Source organism: Odontesthes bonariensis, chromosome 16 (assembly GCF_027942865.1).
Source record: "Odontesthes bonariensis isolate fOdoBon6 chromosome 16, fOdoBon6.hap1, whole genome shotgun sequence".
Lineage (NCBI taxonomy): Eukaryota > Metazoa > Chordata > Actinopteri > Atheriniformes > Atherinopsidae > Odontesthes > Odontesthes bonariensis.
Window position 1 is genome coordinate 24535944 of NC_134521.1, and position 17981 is coordinate 24553924.

The 17981-nt window shown below is 39.4% G+C and overlaps 1 protein-coding gene across 1 annotated transcript; it reads right to left on the bottom strand.

Annotated features, from left to right (window-relative positions):
- Positions 1-905: 905 nt before the first annotated feature.
- Positions 906-17730, bottom strand: slc22a4 (solute carrier family 22 member 4). The gene is made up of 10 exons (XM_075486764.1): positions 17323-17730; positions 10248-10351; positions 10009-10163; positions 9684-9855; positions 4414-4540; positions 4096-4196; positions 3712-3926; positions 1794-1976; positions 1250-1385; positions 906-978 (listed from the first exon to the last, which is right to left on the bottom strand). The coding sequence occupies exons 1-10, from the start codon at positions 17728-17730 to the stop codon at positions 906-908; spliced, it is 1674 nt and encodes a 557-aa protein (XP_075342879.1).
- Between the last annotated feature and the right edge of the window lie 251 nt (positions 17731-17981).

Consider the following 17981-nt stretch of genomic DNA (forward strand, 5'->3'; position numbering starts at 1 on the left):
GACTGCAACTGGGACAGATGGAAATCAGGTGAGTGCAGAGCTGAGGACCAAACAGGCGGACTGAGTACGGAACAGAGTAAACTAGAAACTAAACTGAGACCAGGAAACAAGTACAAAACTGAAGCAAGACAAAACAGTACAGTACAGACAAAAGCCAGAATAACAACAAAGGCAAAGCGTAAGAGGGACAATAAACAAAAAGGCAAATGAAGAAAAGATTAATACAGAGAATAAATCTTAATACAAACTAATAAATCAAAATACCAAGAATACAAACAAGAAAACAGAATCAACAAAACACAGGAAAAAACAATTGAAGGAAAACAAATCCAGAGCCAGATGCTGCACTCCTTCTACACAACATAGATTAAACAACAGGTGCCCTCAACCAGATATTTCTTCAGCTTTGCTGCAACAAGGGCCGATAAAGAAGGTTACTCCTGCCATCCACCCTTACCTTTTACAGCAAATCTGAAGTTACAGTATTGTCTTCTGTAGTGCATTAAGGTGGACACAGAACTGAAAGGGTGGCCACATGGCTTTTTTTATATATCATTTGCATGTAGAGCCAATTAGCGTAAAGTAAATTTACATTTTGTACCAAACTTAGTATTTATATATATATATATGATCAACATGAGAATAAAAGATAAACCATTATTTATTTATTTATTATTTATTATAGTCTTTTTACACAACAGTTTTGCTCAAAACTGATTGACAACAAGTGTCACGACTTTAAAGATCACATGCCCAACTAAAATGGCCCGCATTTCAAAACACAGTACATTAAACAAAACCCTCCCTCCAAAAAAACAAACAAAAAAAAGCAGTTGCTGCTCTCTCATGAGTCTATCTCAGACAAAGCAAGAACAAAAGTATAGCAGATAGCAGTCGTAAAAAAACTACAACTTGGTTTCATTAGCTTGGGAAATGGCAACCTTTTCTCCAGTTTCAGCATTCTTTCCTCTTCTTCTCCTGTGTGAGCAAAAAAGAAGACATTCAACAACAGTGGAAAAGACTATCAGTTGCATGAAAGTAAGAAAACTAGCTTTCTTGTTAAAATGATAAAGCAACTAGTTAGGACAACTAACTATTTAATATCTAGCTTATGTTAAATGTAAATAAAACAGTTCACCAATAAATTCAGAAAATCAATGTAACTTGAGTCCAACAGCAGGTATTCTTTGTTAAAACAGCGTCTAAGGTAGAGGTGAGAAATAGATACTACAGTGCAGGTACCACTTACCTGTGAATTGTCTGAATTTCTGATAAGGACTCTGGTAAGGCTTTCCGATATGTTTCTGGCAGTATAAAACACAACACAGCTCCACAAAGGGCTAGAACGCCCATTACAATGTACGGGAGTGAACTGTAGTATTTTCCTGTCAGTAACATATAAAAACACGCAATAAGGGACGCAGAGAACAAGTAATACTAAGATTGTAATGTGCATTGCTGACGGCTGACAGCACTAAAACATATTTTGTTGTTAAATATCAAACAAGATATGTAAAAAAAAAAATAAAAATCGTCATTGTAAGTTAATTTGCAATTTATTTTACTGATAAATCATTTCGTCGATGACATTTAAAAACATCTGGAAGAAGTGTTTTTGTTTCAGTACTGGTAAAAAAAAAAAAGAAAATAGAAGTTTGTATTCATTTAAATTTATGCTTTATTGAGATTGAATTCATTTATGGTTTAGACATAATTCCTTCTACTACCCATGTCATTATAATTGCCATGGTATGGGCTCAAATTTCTCAAAATAGAAAAATTGATAGTCTTACCGAGATAAATGATAAAAGGAGAGATGATGGTGGCAATGCGTGCAGCCATGGAGCAACAGCCCATTGCTGTATTTCTGATAACAGTGGGGAAGAGCTCTGATGTGACGGAATAGACTATGCAGAATGCAGATGTTATTCCGAACTTGCCAAACATCTCAAGAAACACAGCAACACTCGGCAGACCTATGGAAAAAGATTTGCTGAACATTGCAACACTTGCTAAAAAACATGAAATGAAGGTTGGAGCTTTTTGTAGCTAATGCTGAGTGTGAAGAGGGATAAACCCTGAACAGTTCGACCATCCGTCATAGGGCTAGCAAAGACAGAAGTTCATATTCAAACATAGACTATTAGTAAAGGATGAGGGTAGAAACAAGATCTGCAAAGTGAGGGCAATTCTCAGTACCTCAAAGTGTAATACCACTGAGGGTTTTATGTGTAGCTTAAGCCAAACATCTGCCTCCAATAGCTTACCATTTAAAACAGTCTACTCTTCTCATGAAATGCTATACCCTTTTATTTTTCCATCTGTCATTATGAAGTGTTATATACAATTTGATATTAATTTATACACATATCTTAAAAGTGCCTATGAAAGGTAGCAGGGGCATAGGCTCGCCAGGTAGCTTTCAGTGACATTCATAAAGCTATTTTTTGTTTGTTTGTTTTTGTTAATACAATTACAATAAGAGTAACACTACAACTGCCACATACATCTTTGCATCTTGGGGGTTACAACCACTTCTTTTATCCGCTCTATGAACTCATTTAGAGTTCTTAAACAGTTTTTCATTTTGAACCAACATACTTGTCTTTTTTTTTTTAACACATTAGACACTTTTATAATGGAAATAATGTCAATTTAAAGACAATTAAAAGTTGTTGTAGTGAATTTATAAACTCCCTTGAGGTATTGGCACTGATGTGACACTTTTAGTTAAGAAACCCCATATGAACTGTTTCTATTTAGAATGGTTATAAGGCTATTTTGGATAATTCATTTGAAGCATTTGTTCATTTGGGTTTGCTTACTAAACTCCTTTGTTAGGTTAAGGAAAAAATCTCGGTTTGGGCAGCCTCAAATGGACCCCATGTGGACATTGGTGGATTATACCAATGACATTTTACAGCCACGAGATAGTAATGCATGGGAATGAGAAAATTAAGCTGTGGCGACACATAGGTGTGAAAAAATATAGAAAAAAATTATAAGCACCTAGGATATATAGATAGATAGATATCTTGAAACCAACAAGATATCATTGCATAAAATGTGTATATATATACATATACATATATACACACATACATTTTATGCCATGATATGTTGATTTATATATATATATAGATATATATAGATACACAACACGCAGGTACTACGCATAATTAATTACGATTAGTACTTACGGCATGTTTTTTCATGGTGTTAGAATGATTGCGTAAATGGTTAAGGAAGGTTTAGGTTGAATGTTGAATGTTGATGCATGAATTGATTCCATTATTGATTTTATTATGTAAAGCCCTTTGTACTATATAAATAAAGTTTGATTTGATTTATTATGCAATTTCTACCCATTACTAATCTATTAGTAACAATGCAATAAAATATTTTTTACAATATCACCAGATGGGCTTTTTCAGACCAATGTCGCCACCAGCACATTCTCACTCAACTCACCACAAACTGACATTTGGGCTGGAGGCCTCTGCATTCAAATTTGATACAGTGGGTACCCCTTTAGTTAGAATACACCCTTCGACAAAAAAAACCCACAAGAGGCCAACTTTTCCCTTCTCCAATGTGTTTTCATTCCATTTTTTTGGGTTCAAGTCTATAGAATTTTGCTAATCTATCACAACCCATCATTTGTCAAGTCTCAGTAATCCACAACCCTTTTTATGTAGATTTGAGCATTACCTATTGGAATGAGATGAACACAGAGGATCATCACACCTCCAACAATAAGAGTGGAAGACTGACAGAGGTGCCTGGAGCAATACTTGAGCAGCAACAAAGCAATTAAGTATGCTGGAACCTCTACCACAGCAGAGAAGAAGCAATTTAGGTAAGGGTCGCCGTGCAGGTTTGAAGTATTGAGGATTAAACCATAGTAACTAATGGTGATGATCATCCTGCCAAGATATTCAAAAAAAAAAACATGTTAGATTAGAAACTCACATTTCTACATACAGAAGGCAAACAGTTATGGGTACAACTGTAATCACCGTCTGTTATAAACAACACTTTCAGTTGGGCTGTTGAATTAAGGGTTAGGGACATGCTGGGCAATTGAAGACGTACCACAAACTTGCACACAGCAAAGTAATACATGCGATGTTGCAGCTTCTCAGGATGGCCATAATGCTAACTTTCTCATCCTTCATTGCCAAAGCATGTTCAATCTGTAGAAAACAAGAGGGAATTGTCACAGCAATTAAACTGAAAATGAAAATGTAAAGTCAACGAGATTTATGCAACTCAAAGTGATGAGCTGGATGTTTGTATTGTCTGTGGTATTGCCATATTTAGATGTAATGGGCTAGAACAGATCAACTCAGCGAAACCCTTCTGAAGCATGTGTATAGATTATGATGATCATGTGCTTGCTGATAAAGATACCTCAGCTTGCGTGAAAATAGCCTGTGGAGCCTCTACTTTATTGCTCTTTGCAGCTTCTCTTAGTATGGCCTCAGCCTCCTTTACTCTTCCTTTAGAAAGCATCCAGCGAGGGGACTCTGGGATGAACCTGGAAAGACAAACATCATCTAAAAATACACTCACAACATATAAATGCACCTGACAAGGAGTTTGAACACAACAGCAAATTATCTGAATGTACAAAACGTTTCTGGAAGTTTTCTCGACTGATGTTTGGAGATTGATGTTTAATTCTAGCCAGGGGTGGACAGTCTGATTCATCTTATCAAGAGATATACCTGATGAGAGGTGAAAGTGAACCCTTGTTAGTTGTGTATAAAAAAAAAGAATGATGAGATCAATCAGTTGGATACTCCTAACTCAAACCAAAACTTATCCATCCCAGTTTCTGATTCAGTCATGCATGAGCCTTTCTTAAGCCATTCGAACATGCAACATACACTGCCCGTCCGAAAAAAAAGTCCCATCTGGATTTAACTAAGGAAAATAGGTAAGACCATCCCATTGGATAATTAATGCATGGATGATTATGTTTCAGCTAGCAACAAGTCATTTAATCCTAACTGATGCAGTGAGTAGCAAGGTAGCATTTCTTAAACTGTTCTGTTTCAGAAGGGTCAAATTTTTGGCACGCATCAAGCAAAGAAAACATCTAAGGAGATTGCTAAAACTACTAAAAATGGGTTAAGGACTGTTCAACTCATTATTAAAAACTGGAAGGATAGTGGGGAACCATCATCTTTGAGGAAGAAAAGCAGTCGAAAAAAAATCTTGAATGATCATGATCGGCGTACCCTTAACATTTGGTGAAATCAAATCGTAAAAAACAACGGTAGAACTACAGGGGGACAAGCCTGTGGGGGCAATGCTATGATCTGGGGTTGCTGCAGTTGGTCAGGTCTAGGTTCAGTAACTTTATGTCCCCAAAGAATGAGGTCAGCTGACTACCTGAATATACTGAAAGACCAGGTTATTCCATCAGTGGATTTTTTCTTCCATATTCCAGGATTCATTCGGCTCAAATTGTGAAAGAGTGGTTCAGGGAGCATGAGACATCATTATCACACATGGATTGGCCACCACAGAGTCCAGACCTTAACACTCTGGCGGGATTTTTGACACCAAAAGACACTGTGGTCTGCAGCACTGGCGCTCCACAGGGGCCTGTGCTCTCACCAGTCCTGTTCACCCTGTACACATCAGACTTCTCCTACAATATAGAGTCATGCCACATCCAGAAGTTTTCTGATGACACTGCTATTGTGGGGTGTATCAGGGAGGGGCTGGAGGATGAGTACAGGAGCCTGGTGGATGACTTTGTGAAGTGGTGCAGACACAACCACCTCCAACTGAACACCACTAAAACCAAAGAGATGGTGGTGGATTTCAGGAGGTCCCAGCCTCCTCTGTCACCAGTCCTCATTGAGGGGGTCAGTGTGGAAGTGGTCAACACCTACAAATACTTAGGAGTCCACATCGACAACAAACTGGACTGGTCAACCAACACAGTCGCCATTTATAAGAAGGGTTAGAGCTGGCTCTACTTCCTGAGGAGACTGAGGTCCTTCAATGTCTGCAACATACTGCTGTGCATGTTCTACCGGTCTGTTGTTGCCAGTGTCCTCTTTTACGCTGTGGTGTGCTGGGGAGGCAGCATAAAGAAGAGGGATGCGGGGCGACTGGACAGGCTGGTGAGAAAGGCAGGAACTGTTACGGGCACTGAGCTGGACAGCCTCATCACAGTGGCGGAGAGGAGGACACTGAGCAGGCTGCTGACCATCCTGGACAATGTTCACCACCCACTGCACAGAACTTTGGACAGTCAGAGGAGTATTTTCAGTGACAGACTCCGGTCACTGGTATGGTCATCAGACAGGCTGAGGAAGTCCTTTGTCCCCTGGGCCATTCAGCTGTTCAACGCTACACGCAAGGAGAGGAGAAGCGAGATGGATTTCACTGTGTGAATCATTCAACACACCCTCCTCTACTTGCTATATTAGCCATTTGCACAGACTCTTTCCTCATGCACTCTCCCGTTTGCACTGCTCACACTTTATCACGCACACACTTTGTTTTTGCACTATCTGCACACTCATCACAAGCATCCCACTCCTCTTCTGGTACAGTTTTTGGTCATTCCTTGTTTTGTGTATGTGAACTGTGATCTGTGATGTTAGTATGCTGTGTTGTCTGTGGTTGTGTGTTGTGTTGCACTTGTGTTGTTTTTTGTATTCTGATTCGTAATCAGTGTATTCTGTATAAGCTACTGGATCCTTAAATTTCCCTCGGGATTAATAAAGTATCCATCTATCATCTATCTATCTATCTAAAAACTCATCTGTAACTCTGTGAGTTTTTGTCATTCAAACATATAAGTGACACCATTAAAAACCTTGAAACTTCTACGTTTCAAATATATATATATTAAAATAAATGATATAGCTGGCCCTTTTTAAAGAGAGTGAAAAGAAATCTTTGGATTTTCTGTACTCTCACTGCAGCAGCCTCCTAGGCCACACCTATCGCTATTCACATGTTAAGTACCAGGTGATTGAGTGGCTATTCACAGGTGAGAACACGCCCAATTCAGGCTGCGGCTACACGGAAACGTTTTTCACTGTAAACGATACTTTTTCTTATCGTTTCGCTGTCGCGGCCACACGGAGCCGGCGTTCCCACTACCCCAAAACGATAGTTTTTGAAAACGGGTTCCAGAGTGGGAAAGTTTGAAAACGGCCTCGTTTCGTTTCCATTGTTACAGCTAAAACGTTTTTGCGTCAGTCACACGTCGACGCTGTGAGCCAATTTAAACACTTCTCTATTGTCTCACAGCGTGGCGTGACACAGTGGCGTGTGTACTGCATCGTTTCATCGTTTTCGTCTGGACAGCAGCGCGTTTCCGTGTGGTCGCAAGAATTTTCGCACCCGTTTTCAAAAAAAACCTTGTTTCGTTTTCGTGTAGCCGTAGCCTCAGCCTGCATAAACAGACAATTATCACATGGAGAGTGACAGGGGGATGCGGGCAATCAGGGGTGTTACACACCCATCTAATTAGTATTCAACTAACAGAGACACTGCCTTGAGTTACAATTACTTTTTTACAGTTTGTGTGAAAACAACAAAACATTTCTGACTGCACTTTTTACTTTTATGCAGCCAACACTTTTGTTTACAAGGTTTTATATAGTTGTGTTTACCCTCAATTTAAATCAAACTTGTTTGTATTACATTCACTTCACTCTCATATTGTTTTTTGTTAGGCTTTTCCGAATACAACATATGTGTCACTTTTGCATAGATGTTTACAGTTAGTTGAAATACTTGAAAATGTCAAGGTGGTGACAACTGCCTCAAAGTCTCTGAAAAGGCCTTAGACCCCAGAGGGTTAACCCCATTGAGAATCTTTGGGATGTACTTGAAAATACTTGAAGTGTATATAACATCAATGGTTGAACAATGTGTTAAAGCAATAGCCTTCAATCATTCAGATGTTAGTCACTTTTCCATTGATGTTCCTTCATTCAGACATGGCTTTGAAAGTAAGAGAAAGAACAGTGAGTGTGTGAAATTTGATTTGTTTACCAGATGTAACACTAGTGTATAGCCTAAATATTGACATATTATTACTTTTAGCAAGCCAAGCGAGTATTGATTGCATAAAACAAAGCAAAAGTGAATGTTAAAACGTAAAAAAAATTGAATTTCTTTCACAAGCGTAAGCTTGTTGAATAGTAGGTGTTTTGTTCTTGAGGGTACTACAAAAACAACATGATAATTATCGACTCAAGTAATAAGGAATGTTAACCTAATCCAAGGTTTCCTTCAAAAGAGAAGCTGCACCATTGCCAAAACCTCTATAAGTCACTCCAGAGTCACAGTTTTCTGAAAACATCGTTTTGCCCGAAAAAAATACACCTTTACCTGACATCAACCCTTCATCATCAGTGTTTGTAGAAGCATTGACTTCTGTTTTTGCCCATTTGTTTTTCAAACAGTCATGTGTTCAACAGCTGCATATTTTGTGTTTTAAGGCATTTTACTGAGCGTTTTCTGTGCTGACTCTGAGGTATTCCTTAGTCAACCTGTATGTTTGCATTTTACAACCCTCCCATTTCATTTGTGCTTGCTCCAAATTTTAGACACAGCTGACTTGGAGCAACCAACATCTTTTCATTTGCATATTTAGACTTGATTCCAGGATTTTTCTCACTACTTGTTATGAAAAAAAAAGATAAATGATTTTATCATTTTTGAAGAAATATGTTTTATAGGAATGTTTAACAAAGTCAGACTCTTTTGCTATTTATTGAAAATTGTTTCGTGTAAAATCTATGTTTTGGTCATTTTTCACAATATAAAAAAGCTGAATGAATATCATCCAAGTGTGATGATTCAATAACAAAAAAACAAGTAACAAACAGTTAAAGTTGTTCTCTAAAGGCAGCGTTTGGCTTGTCTATTCGAGGCTATGGTAGAGACATAAAGGTGCAACTTCCTCTGTGGAAGCTAAGGTGCTGTTTACACATACCCGGGTATTTTGATAAACGAAGACCTTTCCCTTCGTTTGTGCCTTTCGTTTATACACAAACAGAGTTTTTTCCTACGAAAACTAGGCATAAAAAAAACTCCGGCAAAAGTGGAGATCTTTTAAAAACTCCGTTTGGCGTTTGTGTGTAAACTGGTTGAAAGAGACAAAAACGGAGTTTTGGGCAATATCCGCGGTAAAAGACCGACGTCCATTGTTTATCTGGCAAGCATGGAGGTACTAGCAGCATTTCTGTTTTTAAGAGCTATACTCGCTTGTGTGCTTTTGAAAATTAAAGTCATACAGTGTAGCTATTGACCAACAAAGCAACGCATTAGGGCTCGGAGGGCAGCAATTGCGGAGCTTCTTTTGGCAGACAGAGCCCGGCCATACCACCGCCAGCGACGGCGATTCTGGGTTGGACCCGAACGGACTGCGTATTTATGCTGATCAATGTAGACGTGTTTTTTTTTAAAAATGGGGCTGTGTACCTAGTTATTTTTGCAAACGAAGGTTAGAAAATGTGCGTTTATCAAAATACCCGGGTGTACATCTTACAGTACCAGTCAAAAGTCTGGACACAGCTACCCATTTAATTTGACTAAATAGAACACAAGCAAATACAGACAAAAACTCAACTGTTATAACAAAATTCCTTACCTATTGATTAATACAACATTAAGTTTCAACATATGAAAATCCTTACCACCACAAAGGGATGTAGATGAGTCCAGAGGCTGCCATTGAAATCATCAGCAGCCGCCATTCACGAAGGAAGTAGGCTGCTAGAGGCATTACCATGTACCCTACAGCTGAGCTCATGAAAACTCCCAGGGAGCAGAAGACCACTCGAGTTCTTGGGCTGAGAGTTTCTGATCCTGTAGAAGCCATATGTTAAAGATCGTTTGCATCATTGCATCAGATAGAAGAGAGGAGGATCATTCTGTCTGTGGACTGGAGATTCAATTTTCCAGCGGCCCTGATAATCATCAATGCATCATTTACTGTTAAAAAAAAACAAAAAAACATACCCAGCACAAATCCAATGGTATAGTTGGAGTACCCCCCTGCACCCACAACACAGAAAATTAAGCAGAAGAGCTCCCAATTTGGTGCGAAGATCTGTGCTGTAAGTGTCACAGTCTGAATAGCCATCATGACAAAGAGTACTGGCCTCCTCCCAAACCTGGGGGGGAAGTATTGCTTATTTTGAACAAGAAAAATTGGGTTATTTCCAAAACATCCAAAAAATATTATGTACAGTACTTGCCTGTCAGACATCTGGCCTGATATCATGGTTCCCAATAGCACGCCAACATAATGAATGGAGGTGGACAGCGGCACTTTGTATGCATCATCACATACTAAGTCCCACTGCAAAAACAACATAATTTATCAGTCATTGAGTCACATTTCTTTTTCAGTATGATCTAAGGGTAGGCAACAGCAATAGCCTGATTGATTGTGGTATTAGAGTAAGAGGAATGTACAAGGATATATATGTTATGTATAGATTGCAGACAGGAAACTACTGTACGTTCACAAAACAAGATGGAACGCATCTGCCAAAACAATATCGTGAGTTCAGGTGATTCAATCTAAATGGCAATTTTGTTTGTATATTTCAGGAATAAATGCTTCATGTGCTATAAAGACAACTTAGGAATGCAGGTTAATTAGGGATGGGAATCGAAAACCGGTTCTTGTTGAGAACCGGTTCCCTGTGTTTCAATTCCTTGGAATTGTTTGTCAACTGGGCAACTTGCGAAGTGAATATTTCACCAAAAGGAGGAAATACTACCAACACGCAATAACTATGAATGAATGATTAACATCGGTGAATCTGAACCCAGCAACGTTAGCAACGTTAGCATGTCCTCGGCTAACACTGCAGGTCACTAACTAACTAACAAACACTGCCTATCATGTTCGCCATTTGCCTCATTGTAAAACCTGCTGTTAGTAACGGTTAAGGTTAAATGAATGCCTTCTCAGGCATTACATTTAGATGAAATCATGAGAGACAGAGCCTGACTGGCTCAGAGCCAGAGGCTGGTGGTACTACCCCCAGTTCACCTCCAGCTTCTCCTTTCACCAGAGCAGGGAAGAGTTAAATTACCCAGGCCATGATAGACCAATGTGGACCTCACCGTTGTTGGGTTTGTAAGGTCATGACTCGTGTTACTTCTAAACTAAACAAAGTTAATGCTAATCGACCGATTTGTTATCCTTTTTCTCCAAATGAGAATCGATAAGGGAACCGATAAAGAACCGAATCGTTAAGCAGAATCGAAAATGGAATTGGAATCGTAAAAATCTTATCAATAATTTATTTTGTGAGGTCTGGAGCTTATTTTTAAGATATTTAGTAATGCCATTGTACCAGGAGCAACATGTATAATCATAATACGGCTGAATTATAGCACTTGCTAGGGTTAACAAAGCCTTCTGATCCAGATACTTGCAAATTCTGCCCAGGAAACGCACTCGTTGATTAACCTTAGTGATTACTTTCTGGGCTTGACCAGCATCAGACAACTGGCTGTCCAGTACACACCCAAGATAGCTGACAGACTCCTTGGAATTGAGTGCAATGTAACCAGCTAATATTTTAAAACCTTGGCTTTTGTTCAACTTCATTTTAGACCCAAACAAGATGGACTCGGTTTTTCCCAGATGAAGAGAAAGCCTATTAAATGATAACCACTTGCTGACATTAGAAAGCTCGATACTTAATGTTGATTCAACCATGTTTTTATCCTTGTGTGAAAACACAAGTGCAGAATCATCAGCAAATAAAAATAATTCACATGAACAGACTGATTTAAGATCATTAATATATAAAAGAAAAAGGAGAGGGCCCAAAACACTCCCCTGGGGGACCCCACACTGCACAGTTTGTGGCTGGGATAAAGTTCCCCCAACATCGACCACTTGTTCTCTATTCATCAGATATGACTCAAACCATTTTAGTGCTGTGTTGTTAAAACCTATAGCCCTCAGTTTTGTAAGAAGAATTCCATGGTCTACAGTATCAAACGCCTTTTGCAAGTCCAGCATAAACATGCCACAGAACTTGCCCTGGTCAACCTCCTTTCTAATATAATCAGTTAGATACAATAGACGTGTCGGTGGAGTGCGATTTACGAAATCCTGATTGGAGTTCGTATAGTAAGTTATGAGATAAGAGATATTTGTTTACCTGCTCAAAAACTAATCTCTCAATTAGCTTTGAAATTGTGCTCAGTATGGAGACTAGTCTATAGTTACCCTGATCTAATTTACTCCCCTTCTTGTAAAGTGGGATCACTTTTGCCAGCTTAAGATCTTTAGGGAAGTATCCCTTTTCAATAGATAAGTTTATGATGTGTGTAACACTTGGAGTGATGTTCTCCGCTAGCCTGGCTGACGCGTCCACAATCTCGATGAGATGGTGGTCTGGGAACTAGGTGTGCATTTTCTCGTATTTGAGGCGTGGTTTACGAATGCCTAGAGCCGTTTATTGGGCGCTACGAATGTCTATCAAATGACGTCAGGTTCTTCCCATGCTGCTTTGCCTGCGATTCATAGCCAATTGTATCACTTATACCAGATGACGACAGAAATTCGACGAGGAAGAAGAAAAAAATGGAAAATAAAAGTAAACTTGCGCTCTAAGCTACTTAAATTGACAACAAAGTAGGCCTATATGCTATATTCTACATGAATTTTTATGTTGTAGAGTTGTTAATTTATTTTAATAATGGAGAAATTGAGTAGCCTTGCTTTGTCTACAGTAGTAGATCAACCCTCATCTTACTTTGAAGCTCCCAGCTCCCAGAAGTGACGTCAACGAAGCTTTAGCAGCAGAAAAGCTATCAGGCTTGTGTTGATGATAATAATAAACTCCTGGACTATGTAAAAACTTCCAAATGCATCGTTTTGTGAGTACAGACCATATTTGTACAACTGTAGAAGTTTGGTGTCATGACATGTGATTTTAGTGTGGTAATTTTGGAGATACTGCCAGGGTCCATCAGCGCTTGTACTAAGCTATTCGGGATAACTCGTTAACTCAGCTGATGTTCAGCCAATATCGGAAAAACTTCGGGTGGGCTACTTGGCTGGATGTCACGGTTCAAATGACCCTAGGGTGAATCTACTCCGAAACACTTTCTAAGGCTGCATTGAACGGTAACGTTGTGTCCGCTGTCATGTTGGATTAACGCTCTACAAGCTTCGGTGTAGCGCATAGACGTCGTCGTCGTCGTCGTCTTGCTGCTGCTGCCCCCCCCCCCCCGTTCTGTGATTGGTTCCCAAACTCTGGCAAAAATAAGGGCGGTGGTTTCCAGGCTGACTTTGCAGTGAGAATGAAATCGAGCGCAAAGCAGCATGGGAATTCCCAGGCTAGTTCTCCGCAGCATCTTTCAAGAATCAAGATGAATGTTATCAAGACCTGTAGCTTTAGAGCCATCTAACTTTTGGAGTTTTAAGTTAAGTTAAGTGACTTTATTTATACCCGAAGGTAGATTTGGTCCTCCGCTTTTAACCCATCCAGGTTGGCCCTGTTGACACACACGCACAGGGTCACACACTCAGAGACAGATGCCAACCTGGAGCAGTGGGCAGCCATGAAGCGCCCGGGGAGCATGGGGGTACGGTGCCTTGCTCAAGGGCACCTCAGCCGTGACAAGGAGGTGGACTGACACCCCTCCAGTTATCAGTTCCACCAAGTGAGAGTGGGAATCAAACCGCCAACCTTCCGGTTATTGGACAACCGACTCTAACCACTGAGCCACAGCCGCCCCACATCTGCACATTTTATAAGTACATCTGCCTCTGATACCTTGTCTAAACTGAATGCATTTGGCAGAACCCCTTGCTGGGAATAGAAATCAAAAACGTTACTTTCTTCATATTGTTTAGACGTGACAGGAAGCTTTTCAACTAGCTTGCTAACAATTGTTGAAAAATATGTGTTAAAACTGTCTGCTACTTTATCCTTATCTGATATAATCATATTGCCAAGATCTAGACTAATATTGCATGTTTTGGTTTTCAGCCTCTTATTATATCCCAACTCTCTAATGACTGCCATAGCTTTTTAGGGTCGTGTTTATACTCTGTAATTTTCTCATTAAAATAGGTTCGTTTAGAACAATCCACTAGTCTATTCACTTCTTTTCTTTTCTTTCTTTTCTTTTCTTTTTTTCATTTCTCATTTTCTTATACTCTATCCAACTCTCATCATCCTTATTTTTCCTAAATTGATCATATAATCTCTTTCTGCTCCTTATGGCCTCCAGTATCCCATCATTTATCCATCGTTCCGTTCTCTGTTTCACTCTTACTTCTCTAAAAGTTGCGATCTTGTCTATGCATTGCAAAAATAATAATTAAAAAAAATGCCAAGCTTGATCAACATCATTACCACGTAGATCATTATCATCATTGATCAATATCAAATCGCCACCGTTCACCTGCCGTTTTGCGGTGGTCATGGACTTGGTGTTGCGTTTGATTGCATACCAGCCGGGGAAAAGGAAACAATCCAGAATGGTTTTCTTCCCGAATCCAAAGTGCTTGTTTACTTGCTAAATTGTCATACTGTGCACATTTATTTGGTATGCTCGTCGCCCAGTTTGTAGGCCTATCTAAAAACTCACTTAATAAATTACTTAAAAAAACATATGCCAGGAGAGTCACCAGACCGCCAAACTTGCCAGCCGCCATCTTGGAAAATAGCTCCGTTAATGCACAGTGAGTGTTTCATCTGTTCATCCTGACAATCAATGATTTATTATTTGCAATTGTTAGCTTTCTGCCATCATATCTGCCCAGCTCTGTGCAGATATACCATCTCTTGGTGAAGTTAATTCATAACAGTCATATAAGATGAGATAAAATAAGATAAATTAAGATAATCCTTTATTTGACGCACAATGGAGAGATTTAAAGCATTGCATTAACTCTCCAGTTGCCTCTGCTGAGCGAAGCTTTTCAAAACTGAAGCTCATCAATGGTGCAAGAACGCCTGAGTGGCCTGGCTATCGTAAGCATCAACTCAGAAGTGGCACAGCAGCTGTCATATGATGACCTCATTGATGACTTTCAGACTTTGCATCTAGAAAATGCAGACGTGTGCATCTGTAAAAGGCTTGTTCCATTGTTGAAAGAGACTGTTCATTTGATTTGTTCCTACTAAAAAAAGGTTGTAAACCTAAGTGGCATTAGATAGATTAAATATTTCTTTTGTATTTGAGGAGGGCCTCAAAATAAAATTCTGCTCAGGGCCCCAGTTTGGCCAGGGGAGGCCCACGAGTCATAAAGTCCTGAATCATGCAGAGCAGAGAGCTGGCGAGTTTTGTCGGGTATGGGAGGGGCTCTATGAGCTGGGAGGGAGAGAGAAAGCTGTGAGCTGGAGCAGAGCCGTTCAGGCACGGAGCCAATACAGCAAGTAGCTTTATACATTTACGCAATTGCAGTTAGAATAACAGTTGTGTGGAATGTCTCCTCTTTGCAGTTAGCTGGCAGTAGCAGTGGTGAGTCAGTGAACGACTTAATGGAGACAATGACTCGTAACTCCTGAGTCAGTCAAAAGAATCTCAAGTTTTGAACGATCGACTCATGAATCTACGGAGGGATTTATTTTTTTTGTATCAAAAGTATTGCGAGATCTCGCAAATTTTTTTTTCCCACGTTAGTGAACCAGAAGTTAAACAGACACAGCGATTTCAGATGTCTCTCACTTACGTCAAAGCCATGTCTACGTGCTAGAACGGATTTGATGTCTTTATATGTTAGCCCAATACTAAAATAGAAATCAATAAACTTCTCCCACGGATGATGGGTAGGCTCCTCCATCGCTGTGTCTGTTTTACTGCCGGTTCACTGACTTGGGAAAAAACTTTTGCGAGATCTCGCAAAAAAAAAAAAAAAAAATCCCTCCATGTCCCTTTAGGGGCTCCGTACATTTCGCACATTACTAAGAGAAAAGTCCTCTGAACAGCATGATTTACAGTTCCTGCAAAACTGTGGTCAAAGCAATCAACTAAACAAAAACAACTAGTCAGCACAGAATATTCTTTGTTTCTTTCAATAATTTACAAAATTCTAAATCAGCAGAAGAAAGGCCGTCTGACTTTTTCGGTTACATATTAATCATTGAGTAAAAAAAAAAAAAAAAAAGTTGGTTATCCACGAGCGCATAGGTTTGTAGCTACATCATGAGAGGTGGATGGCTTTGAGGAAAAAGGATGGGGCAGCTTAGGACTGCAATAATTCAAAAATAATAGAGCGCCGTAAAAAGCGCATGTTTGATACTGTAACAGACTGTTTTGTGTTTGTGTCAATAGGAGGTGTGTGTCCCTCCGGGTTCCTGTAGGGGGAGGTTATCGTGTTGAGGCAGGTGTCTCTCTCTCGGCGGAGAGGAATAAAGAGGAAGCAGCAGTTGGACTGACACGCTCTCTCGTCTCCTGTCCCGTTCTTTGTGTCTTATAATTACACATTACAGCGAACCCAGAACGCTCGGCTACAATACAAAGCACGTGAAGTCAGAGGTCTGATATTAGGCATAATGGGCTTTCGATAACAGTGAAGAAAAGTTGGAAGCAGGCACTGACAAAAACAGAGGGAAAGATAAGGGGACGGCTGCACCGTAGTGAGGAGCGGGAGATACACACACAGCTTTACAGAGTAAAAAGATTACATCGGTACATAAAGTATTGTCTGATTTCATAATAAATATCCTTATATTTATTTTATTATATTCTATTTGATTGTTTTTTCTTTAATTGTTTTCATATCTTTTACTGTATGCTGCTGCAACAAAACAATTTCCCAAATTGGGATGAATAAATCTATCTATCTATCTATCTATCTATCTATCTATCTATCTATCTATCTATCTATCTATCTATCTGTCTGTCTGTCTGTCTGTCTGTCTGTCTGTCTGTCTGTCTATCTATCTATCTATCTATCTATCTATCTATCTATCTATCTATCTATCTATCTATCAGTATGAAAAGTGAGCAAATGTTTAGCCTACACCGATTCAGTTCTGTTATAGTGGCACCAGATTCTGAAACCAGAAGTCTAATCATTTTCACAGAGGACTATTGAAACTATTATTTTCTCTCAATAATTAATTAAAAAAGCTAGTTTCCTCTTAGTTGAGGTTCAAGTACATCACCTTTACCCCGCCTCATCATACAAAAAAAAACAACAACCGTGACTTTAAAGTGACGTTGAATCAAATAACTTTCAATAATTCATCTCATAGAAAGTCAACAAACATACTTAAATGTTGCAAAATACAATTTTTGGGGGAAATTTAAAAAGAAAAAAATTAGTGACTTATTCCTTACCTCTGTAACAATAGTTGACTGGTAGATTTCTTTGCTGTATGTCCACCCATCCTGACACATCTCCAAAGGAATTTCACTCACATTCACATCCACATTTGGGATGAAATTATTTTGAGAATAATTCCTGACAGTCTCCAGGTGAAGTCTCCTGCACGAGCTGCGCCTTGTAGAACCATCAATTGTTTCCAGTGGGATTGTCACGTTTCTCCACACCTCATTGATGCTGTAGTTTTCAGGAATATAGCATTCGTGAGGTGGGGTATCACCCACAAATACTATATAGATGCCAGTAAATCCATTTGGAAGGATGCTGATTGCCAGTGCAAAAAAAACCCTTCGCTGAAAGGGTCCCCAAGATCCAAGGAAAGATGTGATGGAGTCATAGTCTCTGATCTTGATGCTGCCCATTACCTCACAAAAATTAAGATTGTTAAAAAATAAAAGCAGAAGTCTAGCCAGTGCTTTGTAAGTACTAATATAAACGAAAGAGCGTGCCCTCCTACTCTGTGATATGCCAAGAGGACAAGTGAAATGTAAACCTGAGCTCGCGTTTTAAATGCCTCACCTCGCTAAATGGGGGAGGTTACACAATTCTATACAACACAGTGAAACCTTTTGTAGCACTCTTTTATCTAGGCATAATTGAGCTGTTTTTTGAT